At 33.5% G+C, this 16497-nt stretch overlaps 1 protein-coding gene across 2 annotated transcripts; it reads left to right on the top strand.

Moving 5' to 3' along the window:
• Positions 1-1390: 1390 nt before the first annotated feature.
• On the top strand, positions 1391-12495 carry LOC107932234 (uncharacterized). Of its 2 annotated transcripts, none has more exons than XM_016864196.2 (15): positions 1391-1621; positions 2963-3500; positions 3569-3848; positions 4471-4757; positions 6098-6280; positions 6439-7191; positions 7319-7413; positions 7547-7606; positions 7710-7798; positions 8578-9153; positions 9494-9568; positions 9791-9861; positions 9968-10025; positions 11057-11324; positions 11531-12495. In XM_016864196.2, the coding sequence occupies exons 2-15, from the start codon at positions 3085-3087 to the stop codon at positions 12136-12138; spliced, it is 3819 nt and encodes a 1272-aa protein (XP_016719685.2). In that variant the 5' UTR covers positions 1391-1621; positions 2963-3084; the 3' UTR covers positions 12139-12495. The 2 variants fall into 2 exon arrangements, with proteins under 2 accessions (XP_016719685.2, XP_016719684.2); XM_016864195.2 differs by having other exon boundaries at positions 1475-1777.
• Positions 12496-16497: the final 4002 nt, after the last annotated feature.

Raw genomic sequence — 16497 nt, forward strand, 5'->3', positions numbered from 1 at the left:
TAAAATATTAATATTTTATACTAAGTTAAAATATGTCATAAGTTTTTGTACTATTTGCAAATTTAAAATTTAGTCATTGTACTTCTATTTTGGGAATTTAGTCATACTTTTTATATTTCAAAATTCAGGTTCAGCTATTGACACTATTAAAAATATTTTTTTAAATTCAGGTTCATTACAAACATAATTTTTTAGTTACATGATTTCAAAGTGCGTATTTTTTATTTAAACATGTCACATCAACAAAATTACCAGAAAAAATGTTAATACTATAACAATCGAACTTGATTTTCAAATCTAAAATATAGAGGGATTAAATCTTTGATAATAAAAGTATAAATACTAAGTTTTAAATTTTTGAAGAGTATACAGACTTATGACATATTTTTAACATTTATACTATAAAACATTTAATATTAATATATTTATATTTGTTATATATATTTATTATTAATATATTAATATATGAAGGATATTATTTTAAATTATTATTTTTAAAATCTATTATTAAAATAAAATTATAATATTAAATAATTTATTAAAAAATAAATTATATTAATCATTTATAAATAAATTATTATATTATTAAATATAAATAATTAATATGTATGTTTAGTAATATTGAAAAGTATAATATTTTATATTAATATTTATATATTTTTAAAATTAAAATTAAAATTTTATTATTAATATAATAACATTAAGCTTGATTTAAGTTAAAGTTTATATAAAAATTAAATTACTCATAAATGATTTTTTTTCAGAATATGAGTTGTACTTTTAGATTTGTAAGTCATTTTTCGTTGACTAAATTGTCTTCCATGAAATAAATACAAGAAAATATCGAAAATATTTTCAGAGTGTTAATAGTTGAATCTGAATTTTAAAATTTGAAAAAGTAAATAGACTAAACTCAAAGAAATGAAAATACAGGGATTATATTCTAATTTTTTGAAAAGGATAGGGACTTGTGATATATTTGACCCTAATATTTGTTACTTTGTTTTTTTTTTTAACAATATTGGGATTGGGGATGAAAGTAACACAATATGAATGTATGTCTGATAAAAAATTTAATGACCGCTTCATACAAATTAGAATAATATTCCTTTGCTTTATAAAATAAATAAATTTTTAATAGTTTTACAACAGAATAAGAATTCCATTGATAAAATAACATTAATTTAATTAAATATTTAAATAATAGAATTGAGTGTGATGGATGTGGATCAAGTAAATTACATTGCCAATTGTCAACTCAAAAAAATAAAGGAAGAGAATATTTTTGAATCCATAGATTCTGTGATCTTAAAAGTCCAAATATTTTCTTTTAACTGAAAAAGTCTGAAATTATACAATTTATGGTTAATTTAAGTTTTTTTTTTCACTAAAAGAGAAAATAAAAACCAATACCCAAAAGGACTCTCCCACATTACATAAACCACAAGCTGTCTCATAAGAGCCGGCTCAACATACTTCTAATTCACCAAAAACTCCTTATTCAATAACACTACACCTCCCTCGTCAAGGGTGGGTATAATCGTCATTTAATAAATCCCAAATTTTCATTGCCGATCAAAACACAGAGAAAGGGGGGAACGCTTTCGACCTCCATGGCCATGTACGAACTTTCCCACTCTTCGATTTAGAGCTTTCAATCAAAATTACGTAAATAAAAAGCCAAAATTCGTATCCCTAATTCAAAGAAAAATTTTAATTATTTTCTTATAAAAAAGTATAGCCTCCGCCATCGAATCTTGTTTGTGATTCATTGAAGGTATATTATTTCTATATACTCACATTCTTTGATTACAAGCTCTAGGGTTTTCTTTTTTTAAAAATTGTTCTTCTGCGATTTTTTTTCTAATTGTTGTGGTTCGATTAATGAAGTATGATTGAGATGTAAAATCGTGGAGTTTAGAGGATTCGATTTTGAATTTTTTTTTTTTAGTTTAGAGTGACTTTTACTGTGTAAGATAGAGCATTTTTCGTCTGATGAAGCTGGGTTTTGTTGATTAGTTGAATAATGAAGCAATATTGTGGAAACTGAATTATTATTTTTTTCTTGGATTTCTATGTGACTGAATTTTAGATTGGGTTTGATTGAAGTAAGGAAAGTTAAGTTGAATGCAATTATATATGTTATCTCTGGCTTAGTCAAAAAAAAGGGAGAAACAGAAAAGCAATGTTGATTAGGAAATAATTAAAATGGAAATACTGCTATTACTGATTGCTATGTACTAGATGTCACTGGCAGCTGAAATCAAAGTTAGTTTCATTAGTTAAATAATGTTTGTCCTTCTAGATCTTATTTGGGTGAGATAGATATTTAGTGATATGATATATAGAATATTTTCAGCTGGAGCAGCTAGTTAAATAGTGGCAGCGTTCTTTGGTTCGAGTTTAATTAATTTGCTGAAATTGACCTGGGGCTAACTTTGCGAACTATGATTCTATCAGATAAAACAAGGTAAATTATTTAATATATATAATTTTTCATGATGAGGTGATGTGTGCACCCTCATGAATCAAGGTGAGATAGTTAATGAAGCCAGCCCCGTATTTTTACGATCATTTATTTTCTTTTCCATATTTGTTTAATTAGTTCTAATTTGATAATGTAAGGTTTTAAAAAATTTTCCAGCACTTACACTCTGATTTGTGTGTGTGCACAATCTATGATAAATGATACATGATGTGGCTGTTTTGCTACTTGCACTCCATAAAAGATTTATGGCACAGGCTGTTGAAGGTGATGAATGCCATTTTAGTTCCATGGCCAGTGATATTTCTTTATAACTACTGGGGATTACTTTACGACTTAATTTTAACCTACTGCTTCTAGTTGTACTTTTACATGTGCATTATGCATAAAAAAGCATGAATTTTGAAGTAGTATTCAGTGGATTTGGGATCTAATACAAAATTTATATGCTCATCTTCAGTTTTCTCTCCTTTGCAGATAGGCTGTTTTTGGTTCTTAAGAGTTTAAATCAGCCTTTATGTGCTGTTGTACGGCAAATTTGTCATGCACCACTTTATTTATTGGCCTTGTAAGATTGTGGATTTTCAAAACCTGATGCAATGGCAACGTCTAGCAAGTTTGATCTGCCTTCTGATAGCCCAGATAGGCCACTGTACACTAGTGGGCAGCGTGGAGCCCACTTAGCTGCTCAATTAGACAGATCAGGTAGCTTTCGTGAGACCTTGGATAATCAAATTCAATCTTCTCTGGCAAGTATGTCGAGGAGCACTTCCTTAGTAGCCCAAGGAGACGTATCCAACTTCTTCCAGTGCTTGCGTTTTGATCCCAAGGTGGTTGCTGCTGATCATAAGTCTAGTCGCCAAGGAGACTTTAAGCGGCACATTAATGCTGCTCTTGGCATTTCTGCTGATGAAGCTCCAACTCTGTTGTCAAAAGGCAAGCTGCTGCCTTCTCCCATACCTGAGGAAATCAAACGAGTTAAGACTGGTCTACGCGATTGCTCTGTCAAAGCGAGGTAGTTCTTTGTTATTTTTGTTTTTTGGATTGTAGTTGTCTTTAGTTTTTAATGTAATTGGTTAACAGGGAGCGCATGAAAACTTTCAATGAAGCCTTATCAGTCTTCAACAAGTTTTTCCCAACCATTCCATCTAAGAAGAGATCTCGATCAGAAAGCTTTAGTAGTGACCGGTCTAATGCTTTGTTATCTAGTGATCGGTCAGTCTTGGGGCCAAGTATTGGTAAGATGGGAATACATAATCATTCCATTGCTGGAGGTTTTGAATTTGAACAGCAGAAGTCAGAAGAAAGGCCTAAAAGTGCTTTTCCTAATAAACGTACTCGAACTTCTCTGCTGGATGTTAGGGTTTGTATCTTTTATATCTTTCATCTTTATGGATTTTCTGTCATGATGATATTATATCTTCTATTGTGCCTAGATACAATGTATTCAGTAAGTTTGTGCAATGGCTGTTTTACGTGCCATATTCAAGTATGATTGCAATCGAAGAGTGTCGTATCCTAGTGTGTAATTACTGCTGTCATTATTGCTTATTTTTTTCCTTCTCTCTAGCTTTCCCTTCAATTTTCTATATTAGTTCATTTCTTTTTTTTGTCCATTTGTCACTGAGTCAAACCTTGCTTCTTTCTCTCGATCCTGTGAGATGATGATAGGTGGTTTGTTCCCTTTACTGTTCCTTTTCAAAAGATTTTCTTATGTATTTCAGTTGTTGAGTTAGTACTTATATAAGTGATTGGAAAACCATTTCCTGTTACACAAGCCCACATAATATTCTGTTTTACACATGCTCTGGTATGAATTTGGTCTTTCATTGCATTTTCTTCTTACTTTTTTTGTGTAGTTTTTTTATCTTTGGTGTCATCTTGGTGCTTGGTGCCCAATTTACATGTGTGCGCCCTTTGTGCTTTGCTATCTCTTGTATAGAATATTTAACATTAGTTCTAATGAATCTAGATGGATATTGCAGAATAATTCTCTAGTCAGGCAGCCTGGTAATGCAGATAGGGATAGGGAAATGCTCAGAGTTTCAAATAGTGCTGCAGTTCAGGGTGAAGATCGAACTTTAGCCGGTGCTGTTGATGGATGGGAAAAGGCAAAGATGAAGAAAAAACGATCTGGGATAAAACCTGATGTATCCCCAAGTATGGTATCAGCTAAACCCATCGAAGGTTACCGGGAACCTAAACAGGGAATACAACAAAGACCTGTTTCTGATGCTCGATCAAGATTAAATAATGACTCCAATGAGTTCAGGTAGGTCTTCTGAAAGCTCTGCTATTGTGCATATGCCATGGTGATTGAATGGTTAGCTTAATAACCTCTGTTATAGTATTAAATAAGTTTAGGTGTTATTTTATTGACTTTTTGTAAGTTCTAAGAGTTGAACCCTTGACCACTTCCCATTTCAATTGATGGGTGAACCCATCGAGTAGAATGCGTGTTTGGTTTTTTCATAAAAAAAATTAATGCATGTTTTGGTTTAGTACACTGTATTTGATACTTATTTCATGCTTTTAGCATTAACATTAGAGCAGCAGGTTGAAAGACTTGCACCAGCAACCCTCCTGTTCAACCTCTGGTCTGATTATTAACATTGATATGATGGTATGATCGATATTTTCAGCCCACTGCCCAGAGAATTTTAGGAATAAGGGGCTTCAATCATAATTATGATGGCAGTAGCAGCTTTTTTTCAATATTACTGCATTCTTTGTTCCTTTGTTTTTAATTACCTTTGTTGTGGAGAATATAATGAATTACTGATATCAAGCTTGTATTTTGTGCTTCTGAGGTCCTTTTCTATTTCACTTCCTAGTTTTACATTTAATTTTTGAGGTTCTTATTCTATGTTGAGTATGGTATTAATGACACTATCTGCGTAACACTATGTTTATGGTAACCCTTGTACATTCTTGTATTAATTTATTTTGCTTTACTGAATTTTTATATTCCTTTGCTGTACTATCCTTATTTGGCATGCTGTTCTGCTTGAGATCTAAAATCACCTAGATGCGTGGTATGGAGCTTTTAGATTAAGCGAAATTGTTTCTGCCTTGGTGCTTTGGACATCTAACAAATTGCCTTAATTGATCTTGCATTTAATGTTTGAGAGGTAGAGTACTAGTCATGATTAGACCTAACCTATTGATTAAAGATCGAATCACATGATATTCTGACACATAAAGAAAGAACTTTTATTGGGGTCTTCGCCTCAGACTATAGATGGATGCTCTTTCCTTAATAGAGGATTATTGTGGTGGTTGTAGAGAATAGGGAAATTGTTTAGTACTTCAGTCCTGACCTGATCTCACCTTCTAAGTTCTGATTAAGATCCAAGCATATATCACTTTGAGAGATACAACGAAAGAATTTTTATAAGAGCCTTTGGATCAGACTATAGAGGGACGCACTTTCCATAACAGACAGTCATAACGGTGGCCGTAGGGAAATTGTGTTAGGGTCTTTCTTGAGTGCCTTTTCTTCAAATCTTGTATTTGGAATACTCCATGTATTGAACCTTGCCTTACATTTTTTAAACTTTTGATGCCTCCTATTCTTGATTTTCTATTAATAAATAAATTAACCTGTTATAGGTCAGGAATTTCTAATGGATCTGCTGGAGTTGGAAAATCAGAAGGTATCTCGCTGCCGACAGGCTTGGGTCCACGATCATCTGTCCCTAGGACTGATCTGGATAACAGTTCCCTTCGCAATGATAAGAGAGATCGTCCTGTTGCTTCTGATAAAGAGAGAGTGAATCGAAGAGCTGTTAACAAGTATGCATCGTTTTCCTAATACAGATTTGCATTTTTTGCCTAACTATTGCTGGCTCATTTCTATTTAAAATTTTTTCTGTGTCTTGGTGTGCTTCTTTTAGGATTTTTCTGCAGTATATGTACTTATTTGCATGCCTTTTGTTCTCTAAAATATGCAGGATGAGCTTTCGCGATGAGTTTAATTCAGCTAGTCCTACTTCAAACACCAAAATGAATGCATCTATTCGTGGTCCACGATCAGGTTCTGGAGTTGCCCCAAAGTTGTCACCAGTTGTTCATAGAACGGCATCAAATGACTGGGAGCTTTCTCACTGTACAAATAAACCACCCACTGCTGGTGGAGTGAATAATCGCAAGCGCACAATATCAACTCAGTCTTCATCACCACCTGTTGCTCACTGGGCCAGTCAGAGACCACAGAAGAGCTCCCGAAGTGCTAGACGAACAAATCTTGTTCCTGTTCTTTCACATAATGATGAAACTCCATTACTGGATACAGTATCTGATATGCCTGGAAACGAAATTGGTTCAGGATATTCTAGACGCTTGTCAAGCGGTTCTCCCCAACAAGTTAAACTAAAAGGTGATGCCTTATCTTCAGCTGCTCTTTCCGAGAGTGAGGAGTCTGGGGCTGCTGAAATTAAATGTAAAGGGAAGGTGACAAAGTTTGATGAAATAGATGAGAAAGCTGGACAGAATGTTCAAAAAGTTTCAAATTTGATCCTTCCATCAAGAAAGAATAAGCTGATAAATGGAGAAGACATTGGCGATGGTGTGCGTCGACAAGGGAGGACTGGGCGGGGTATTACTACTACAAGATCTCTTATGCCAATGACGGTTGAGAAGTATGGAAATGTGGGAACAGCTAAACAGCTCAGAAGTGCTAGGCTTGGCTTGGATAAGGCTGAGAGGTTAAATACTTCTTCCTACATGCCCACCTGTTACCTCTTTCACTAATAATATTTCTTTTGTTGTGGTCTTGAACAACCACCATTCCTTCTGATTGAAATCTCATATTTCGATGAATATTTTGCTCAGCAAGGCTGGTCGTCCTCCAACTAGGAAGCTCACTGACCGCAAGCCCTATGCTCGCCAGAAGCATGCAGCAATCAGTGCAGCTGCAGATCTTCTTGGTAGTTATACTTCAAGCTAACAAATTTAAATTTCCTTGGATTTTATATAACAATGCTTAACAAAATTTTCTGAATTTCTAAATCTCCTGCTACATGGTCGTGGCTTCTAATACATTTTGTACACTTTTCTTAGTTGGTTCAGAGGATGGACATGAAGAATTGGTGGCTGCTGTAAACGCTCTTACTAGTTCTGGTAGTGTATTCAGAAATCTTTAGTTTTTTTGGTTCAAAATCATGTTATTTTCTTTGGTTCAACATCTACCTTTTTGTGTTGGTTGATTTTACTGTCATTGCAGCTCGTGCCTTTCCGAATACCTTTTGGAGGCAGATGGAGCCTTTTCTTGGTTTCATATCTGATGCAGATATTGCCTATTTGAAGCAGCAGGTATTATTGCTTGTCTCTCCGATTAAGATTGATAGTTGCTGTTACCATAAGACCTTAGCATATTTTGATAATATCTTGTATGACTCTTAAAACCCCTTAAGGTATTCCCTTTTCGGGAGAAAGGATTATTGGAAATCATTTTAGATTAAATCTTTTATTGAAATGCTTTACACATGACTTATTGGTTGCCATTTGTGTTTTATTTTTGGTCAGTATAGGGTGATTTCTTTTCAACATGGTAGGATAAAAAGTGGAATTGAACCTAGACCTTGACCCTCCGTTGTCACTACAACAGGCATGGGTTATTGTTTTCATCAAAATCTTTTAAAACAAGGCATGAGATAAATGAATAAATTCTTGTTGTCTTGCTGATATATATTATATAAATGGCTGTCAAACCAAGTGACTAGTTTTCTAGAACTCATCTTATTATTTGATTTTGGAATTAATAGTTTGCAATCCTGTGCTACCATGCCAAATTTATATATTTAACAGTAAAAATAGTTAGGACTTGTGTTCAACCACACTTCTTCGTGACACTGCAACACAATTGTAAACATTTCAAAAAGTGGATGACAACAGAGTGCCTACACCTTCTTTGGATGCACTATTTTCATTGAAAATTGTAAAAGTAACTTAGTGAGGATGTACTTACAACACTGTTTCAGATTGAATTTCATAAAATGCTTTTTGTTACATTATGATTTAAGTTTTAGTCTCAAGAACTCATCTTTTTCATGAGTATATTAGTCCCTCTAAACTCTTTCCATATCTTTCAGGGAAATTACGAACTTAACAAATTGGGATCAACACCAGTTCCTTCTATTACAGATGGTTGTAGTACCCCCATCAATGGGTTTGAATTGCTTGAACATGAAAGAGATGTTGGAATCTGTGCTGTAGCATCAGTTGATGAAGTTCATTCACAACAGTTGCTCCTGGATACAAGGGACCATAATGTGATTCCCCTTTGTCAAAGGTTTCTATCAGCTTTAATTCCAGAAGAAGATATTGACAGTGGAAATGAAGACCTCCCATTTGATAGTTATGAAACTGGATTTGAGATGGATGGAGAATTGGGATGCAATGGTTTGACTCATATTAACTTCCAATCTACTGGGCATGCTTCTTTCGATGGTTATAGGATAACTGAGAAGCCAGAACATGATGATCCTGGAATTGATATGTTGGGAAACATAGGAACTAACTCAAATTTTAGTCATTCCCGGAATGGCAGTTTCCCAGACCAACAGATGCCCGGCATGGTTTGTTCAGAACTCCAGTATGCGAGTATGACTACAAATGAGAAACTCATTTTGGAGGCTCAGAGTATTGGAATTTTCTTAGAACCACTGGTTGGTCTTCTTCTCCATGTATATTTATATGAATTGCTGAATTGTCTGTTTTGTCACATAATATTATGAAATAGGCAGTTGATATCTTTCTCCCTTTCTCTTTGTTGTTTCAAAATCAATAACTATTATGATCTAGCGGTCTGGTCTGTGCTCCTATGTTATCTGAATTGTTGGTTGTCCAGTGGTTCATGTATGTCCAGTCTTATTATCTTGAAGGGCTATTTTTTTCATGTCTGTCATGGTTTACTTCAGATGCTTGTGTCTTTCTAGTTTCTTCTCTATCTCCCTTGACATTAAGGTTGTTAATGCATTTAACTTCATATGTTTCACTATTTTTCAGCCTGACATAGCACAGATGGGAGATGTTGAGATTCTTGAGGACATTAGTAAGCTAGAGGAGAAGCACAAGGAACTGGTACTTTCTTGATGGAATGATTGAAGCTCTTATACAATCTGATATTTCTTTCTCTTTTCTTCTTGCATTATTGTTTCCACCTTTCTGTCTCATGATAACTGTCATTAAATATTCAACAAGCTCTTTCTTCTTGGCTGTGCTAATTATTGTTGGATTTTCCATCATAAAGTTCAAAGCTTGTTCTGAGAAGTTCAACTTGTAATATTGTTGTGAATTGCATAGGTTTCAAAAAAGAAAGGCGTACTTGATAAACTGTTGAAAGCAGCCTCGGAAACAAGAACAATTCAGGAGAAGTACTGTTTTACCCTTTCTCTTCATGGAGTTTTGTATTCATTTGCCTTTTAACATAAAAATCTTTGGTGCCATGTGCATCTATAACCATATCGTTTTTTTATTTAGGGAATTTGAACAATGTGCTCTTGACAAACTTGTCACGATGGCTTATGAAAAGTATATGGTAATTTTCTTAATGCTCATTCTCCTTTTTGTTTTGGTTTTCAATTGCATGCACCTATTATCATAATGTTTAAATTTTTGGGTACCCAGAGCCAAGCATGTTTTTTGCCAAATTGATCTAGGGAATCCCTTTAGCATGAGAATGTAGAAACTAAGCTCTGGTCCAGAGGAAAAGTCAAAGGTATTCAAGGAATTAGTTGATTGTGTGGACTAAAACTTGCATAAAAATAGAAATAATCAGATGCAAATGGATAGGATAGCAATATTTTAATCTTAACCAACTGGTCCAAATATAAAGGAAAGTGCCAAAGTTGGTGAAAATCTTCAATGTCGTAGGAAAGAAATACCTCCTATTGGGCAGTTCAAACTCCTCATTTTATTCAGATAGTGAGGAGACACCATCTCAATGTAGACAAAGTCTTGGTTGCTCACTAAGTCCCAAATGGATGATGCTTCTGCAGTTCTCCTTGATCTTATATATGGAATCTGTTTCACCATGATCATAATGTGCTTATATGTTGCCTAATTTGAGGCTGGATATTTTGTCCTTCTCCTTTCTGGTACATATGCTTAGGTTTTCTCCTTGATGCTCTCAAGAAACAATCACATGTAACCTTTTGAGTCTCTGGGTTTTGATAGTGGAAAGTATTTAAAGCCTTGTGAAGAGTGGTCAACAGAGATTTTCATCTAATAACTCTTAGGTTTTTTTCTCATTTTTTTTCCCTTTAGTTGCATTAATGACAAGGGTAGTTAAAGTGGATAAGTAACAGGGTACTTTTCTTTTTGTTGCAAATTTTATATTGTAAATGGGATATTGTCTTGAAATTTGAGTTTTCTTCCCTAGTTTTCTCCAGAGCTTTATTTATAGGTGGATAAATCTGCTTGTTCCGTCTGTGTTACAGCTTTCCATTTTCCATTGAGAATTTTTAATTATCTAAGAACGCTTATTTACCCATTTCTTATCCTGTGCTGATATATTATGATATGATTCTGGAATTCTATTTTGATGATCTATTCATATTCTTTTAATAGACTTGTTGGGGTCCTAATGCTACTAAGGGTTCCAGCAACAAAATGATCAAGCAAGCTTCCTTGGCATTTGTTAAACGGACATTAGATCGATGTCATAAATTTGAAGATACAAGCAGGAGCTGTTTTGATGAGCCCATGCTTAGAGACATGTTTCTTTCTGGGTCTTCCCACCTAAATGGTGCGCAGTCAGTAGATTCGCCAACAGATACTGAATCTGGAAAGCCATGCACCAAAAGTTCAACCCGCTTTCTGGAAGCCAGAGCTTCAGGTATGCACTTGATTCCTATGGAGAGAGTGAAATTCCCACATGTAGTTGTGTCTGTGTTGATGTGTTTGATCCCATATAATGTATTCAACTGCCAAATGTTCTTGATGGTAATTTTTTGCAGTCTGTTGAACTTTCTCTATCCTCTCTCCTTTTTCTTTTTTTGGTCTTATGGTGCAAATTTAATAGTGGATTGTCACTTCTGGCAGGTCAAAATGGGGATAGCTATGCTGTTAATTTTTCTGATCTGCTTCTACCCTCAAATCGGTCATCCGATCAAACTACTGTTAAAGATGACTCATGGTCTAACAGGGGGAAAAGGAGAGAGTTATTGCTGGAGGATGTGGTTGGTGGTACTTCTAGTGCCCAGCCAGGCATTGGAAGTTCTTTGTCAAGTAGTACAAAAGGAAAGAGGAGTGAGAGAGATAGAGAAGGAAACGGACATGGTAGAGAGGTTTTATCTAGAAATGGAACTAATAAGATTGGTCGACCAGTATCCAATGCAAAGGGGGAAAGGAAATCAAAAACAAAGCCTAAGCAGAAAACAACTCAGCTATCTGCTTCTGTAAATGGCCTTCTTGGCAAGATGTCAGAACCCAAAACATCAACTTCTGTATCAAAGTCAAGTGAGATAACTGCAAATAATAATGCCAAAGATAAAGATGAGTTTGCCCTGGATGTATTGGATGACTTACAATTACCAGGACAAGATCTGGGTTCATGGTTGAACATTGACGATGATGGTTTACAAGATCATGACTTCATGGGCCTTGAAATCCCCATGGATGATCTTTCCGACTTGAATATGATGGTTTGAGTTGCTTTCTTTGTATAGTCTTGTTCATTATACGGTTAAAAACAAAAGCATAATCTCTGTCATCAAGAAATGACGGTACATGGATGGTTCTTTGGCTGTCCGGTCCCCAATTAGGTTACGATAGATTCTTTGTAGACTCATCCACAAGTTGACTTTTGAGTGAACCATTTGGACGTTTTGAATTTTTCTTTCAAGTTGGTGACTTCAGCTGTAAAGATCTTTTTTTGTTCCTACAAGTTTGTATGTCTTAGCAATTATATCTTAGTAAACACTGTATCCTGGCTGTAGCGTTTACAAATCTGAGAGCAATGTACATACATTTATATTCCGAATAAAATTAGTTTTTGTTCTGTGTAACTATTTATACTTGTGAACATAACAAAATAGGGTTCTCTTTCCTGGTTTCCCAGTTTATGGATCTTTATTTTCACTTTTCCAACTTCATCTGCAGTTAAAAATCGTACAGGTGTAGTAATTTCCCTGTGGTTTTTTCATGAAGAAGTTTCTTCTGAGACAAAGAGGTAAGAATGTTCAATGAAGATTTTGATACAATAAATTTGGCTATGTTTTTTCATTTAGAAAAGATGATTTTGGCACGAGTAGGTGCTATTAGCTCTGGATGTTCTCTGCTTTATTACATGAATTTGCTGGTTCAAACTTCAATGATCTCAGGAACTACAGTAAGATCTTTATCCACTGCATTTATTAACCTCATTCTAGAAAGTTGCATCAAATTCAAGCATCTTTTTGCTGTGTATCTGTACTAACTTCTTAGTGTCCTATTGATAAATGCTTATGGTTTTAACCTCATTCTAAGATGGTTGCAGGTAAAATTGCTCTCTTGTATTTTCTGATCTAGATCAAGCGCAATGCCACTTGTGACATTGTGATAAACTTGCATTACTTCTGAGGTAAATCCTGAATACCTTGTTCTAGTCTTAGATATAGACTTTTCCATGCATTTGTCGTTTGTTTACTATTATTTCTGAGAGAATATATTATACTAGGAAAAGCTTCACTTGTACAGTGTAGAATGCTTGGTAGCAAAGGCTCATGTCCTGTAATGTTCATCCACCACGATTTAAAGTTTACATTTGATTTAGTGTTTATGATTCTCAACTTGCTTTATATAAAAGATTTAACGTATAGAACAGGGCCTATCAAGAATCTTGTCTCGTTCATGTTGAGAGTTACTTCCCATATAATTTCTTCCTTAGAACATATTTTAGGCTCGAGTATACCTTTGCTTTTGTTGTTATCATCCTGGCCAAGGTCTTCAGTTTGGAACTCTAGAGCTATATCCTAATTACTTAATTCTTTTTCCCTGTTTTCATATTACAAAATTTTAATGCTCCATGACATTCCAAATATCCTTTGCCAAATAAGTGTTGGGTGTAGTAGTAATAAGGCACATTGCACTCCCAAAGAGAGAAAGCAAGTTCTCACTTTGGAGATAACATTGTTGAGAGGGACAACCACGAACCCTGAATATGGAAGATACCCAAAAGAAATAACATTTCAAATGTTCTCTGATGCTTCACTTCATGTAACAGGTTTGCATTTAATGCTTATGCTGGCTCTCTGCACAATGCTAGTCCTCAATTTGCATGTTATGAGAAAGAGTCGTGAATTTCGAATGAAATTTTTCAATGCTTAAACATCAGAATTTTGTATGTGTGTTATATACACACACACATATAGATAGGGATGACTGACTATTGTCTCTAATGAATTTTGTTTAGATTAGATTCTTGAGATAAATCCAGTGTGTTATGGTTCGAGAATCAAGCTGCAAAACAAAGGAATGAAATTATTAAGGTTGGTCTGTTTTTCTTCGATCATTTCAGTAGATAATTTGGAGACTGAGTGACTATCCTCCGTTTTGCATACTACACATATAGATATGGCTGACCTCGCCGGTCTGGTTGGTTTTGGATTAGGTTAATTTGGGTTGGATTTATATTTTTCAGTCATTGCAGGCTCAAATCATTTTGGGTTCGAGATAGTTTCAAGTTATTTCAGGGTTTCAGGTTTTCCGATTTGGGTAATTTCAGGTTCAAGTTAAGCAAGTTATGATTGTTGACAATTTATGGTTGACTCAGGTTAGAGATTCGGATTGGAATTTCTGAGTTTGGATCAAAATTGATAGATCCAATATATACATGCATATATACACACACAAGCATGCATGCATATATATACTGAAGCAAGCAAAATCATCTTGAAAATAGCATCATACTATGGCGCCATTAATTGTGAACCAGGGGTATTTCTTAATGCCATTTCAGGGTAAAACTTGAGCCATACAAATAGCATTATTTCATCTACATTTTAGTGTATTGAAAGTGCTTGGTTTCGAAACTGTATTTACTTCACTGTAACGAGTAATGTTGTAACACTAAGTTTATTACACTAAGTTCAGTACAACATTTGATAATAATCTAATTTACTTAAGCATACTAAGCATATTTGCAGTTTTAATTTTATATAGCCAATATTGTAAGATAAAAAATGAAACAAAATATAATAAAAAAATCCACAAAAAATGAAACTTGGAAGTCTGGTTTTTTGCTTTTTAACTGGTCTTTTAGTTCTTAGTTTTCGATTTTTTTGCCATTTCAAAATGCTTTTAATTATTTTTTATTATATGTCATCGATTAAATCAATTAAATCATCTTCTCATTTTCAACCAATTATTGTAATTATTGAACTCTCAAAATGTGAAAAATACAAGTACTCAACTCTAAAGGATTAATAGTTACATCTAGAACGGCAATTATCATAATTTAATGTATATCCAAATTCCTTAAACATCTATTTATTTTAAAATATCTAGTCTTTTCTTTTACAAGTTTATCTTATTGCCCAATCTCAAAGTAAATATAGAATAATAATAAAAATATTACAACTAAAAAATGGTCAACATTCACAAATAAAATTTCACATACAAATATCTTATCTCATATTGAAGCATTGCAAGCTAAAAGGCCACGTTTATTGAGATACAATACTTGCCATTTCCTTTTGTTTTTGAATTAAATGTGCAATTATTTAAATATTTGGGTAAATTACTCTAAGATCACTGAATTATTAATAAGTTTACATTTTAAAAAAATTATAGAGTAGCTATTAAATTATTCGAATATTTTTATTTAAGTCATTGATTGCTATGGGTTTCTTTTTTCTTTTTAAAGTCCAATTAGGGAGATCCAAGCAATGATTTGGTAATCTGTAGAGTGGATCAATATTTATCGACAAGTAGAAGATCTAAGTTGATTTGACTGTCCATGTCTAAAATTAGAGAAGAAAGTTGTTTTGGTTCAAATATTCATGACATTCCAAGCTGTATCATGAAAAAAAATATACTGAATTATAGAAGAAAAGAGGAAGAAGAGCTTGAAGAGCTTTCAATTGGTGCAGATGATGCAAACAGAAAAATTCATACATCAATACTTTTAATAGCTCAGTAACTTAAATGAAGATTTTAAGATAGTTCAATTACCATTTTGTAACTTTTTAAAATTATCTGATTAAAATATAAATTTATTAATAAATTATTAATAAAATACAGGAAAGTGTTAGCCAATAACATTTAAGGTCGTGTCCTGGCTGGTAACACATTAATTTATTATTTCAACATTACATCCAATAAATAATCTAATAGTAAAAAGAAAAAAGGAACTTTATAAAAAAACAAAAACACGTGGTGAGAAATAAGAGGGTGGCAAAAAAAATCAATTACGAAGAATCCAAGAAAAAAAAAAGACCTAATAGTAAAAAAAAAAAATAGGGTTTGTCAGTTCATGAATCCATTTATCAACCCTACCAAAAAAATTTAAAAATAATTAAACCCACCTTTGAATTTGATCTACATTCATCTCCCCACCCCCAATTTCTCTCTCTAAATTAAATAATTAAATAATAAATACAATAATATTTTTTGAGCCTAAAAAATAAAATAAAAATAAAAAATTCTAAAATACTAAACATAAACTTTGCACGTCACTCACTCTTTTCAATTTTTTAATTTTCTCTCTCTTTATCACTTTGTTCTTTGGTCACCAACCTGATTTTCCATATCTTTTTACGTGGCAAAATCCTGCATTGGACTTGTTCACTTTCACATGTTCTTTATTTTTTATTTTTTAAAAAAATTGTTTTAATTTAATTGCTACCAGACAATTACTTGATGCTTTTCTCTTTCTTTCAAACATTTAATGATAATATATTTAGTATTTAAATAATCTATTTAAGGGTTATTGTCACCAAAGGCTCCTGAATTGTGTGTAAATTCTAAATTGGCCCTTTAAATTTCAAAACTTTTCGATTGAATCCTTCAGTTAAAGTATCTGTCGGGTC

The sequence above is a fragment of the Gossypium hirsutum genome, chromosome A07 (genome assembly GCF_007990345.1).
Source record: "Gossypium hirsutum isolate 1008001.06 chromosome A07, Gossypium_hirsutum_v2.1, whole genome shotgun sequence".
NCBI lineage: Eukaryota > Viridiplantae > Streptophyta > Magnoliopsida > Malvales > Malvaceae > Gossypium > Gossypium hirsutum.

Excerpts from the sequence above, each read along its gene's own strand:
- LOC107932234 (XM_016864196.2), top strand. The coding sequence starts at position 3,085 with ATGGCAACGTCTAGCAAGTTTGATCTGCCTTCTGATAGCCCAGATAGG. Across the intron at positions 3,849-4,470 it reads CTTCTCTGCTGGATGTTAGG|AATAATTCTCTAGTCAGGCA; the intron begins GTTTGTATCTTT and ends TGGATATTGCAG. Across the intron at positions 9,862-9,967 it reads ACAAGAACAATTCAGGAGAA|GGAATTTGAACAATGTGCTC; the intron begins GTACTGTTTTAC and ends TTTTTTATTTAG.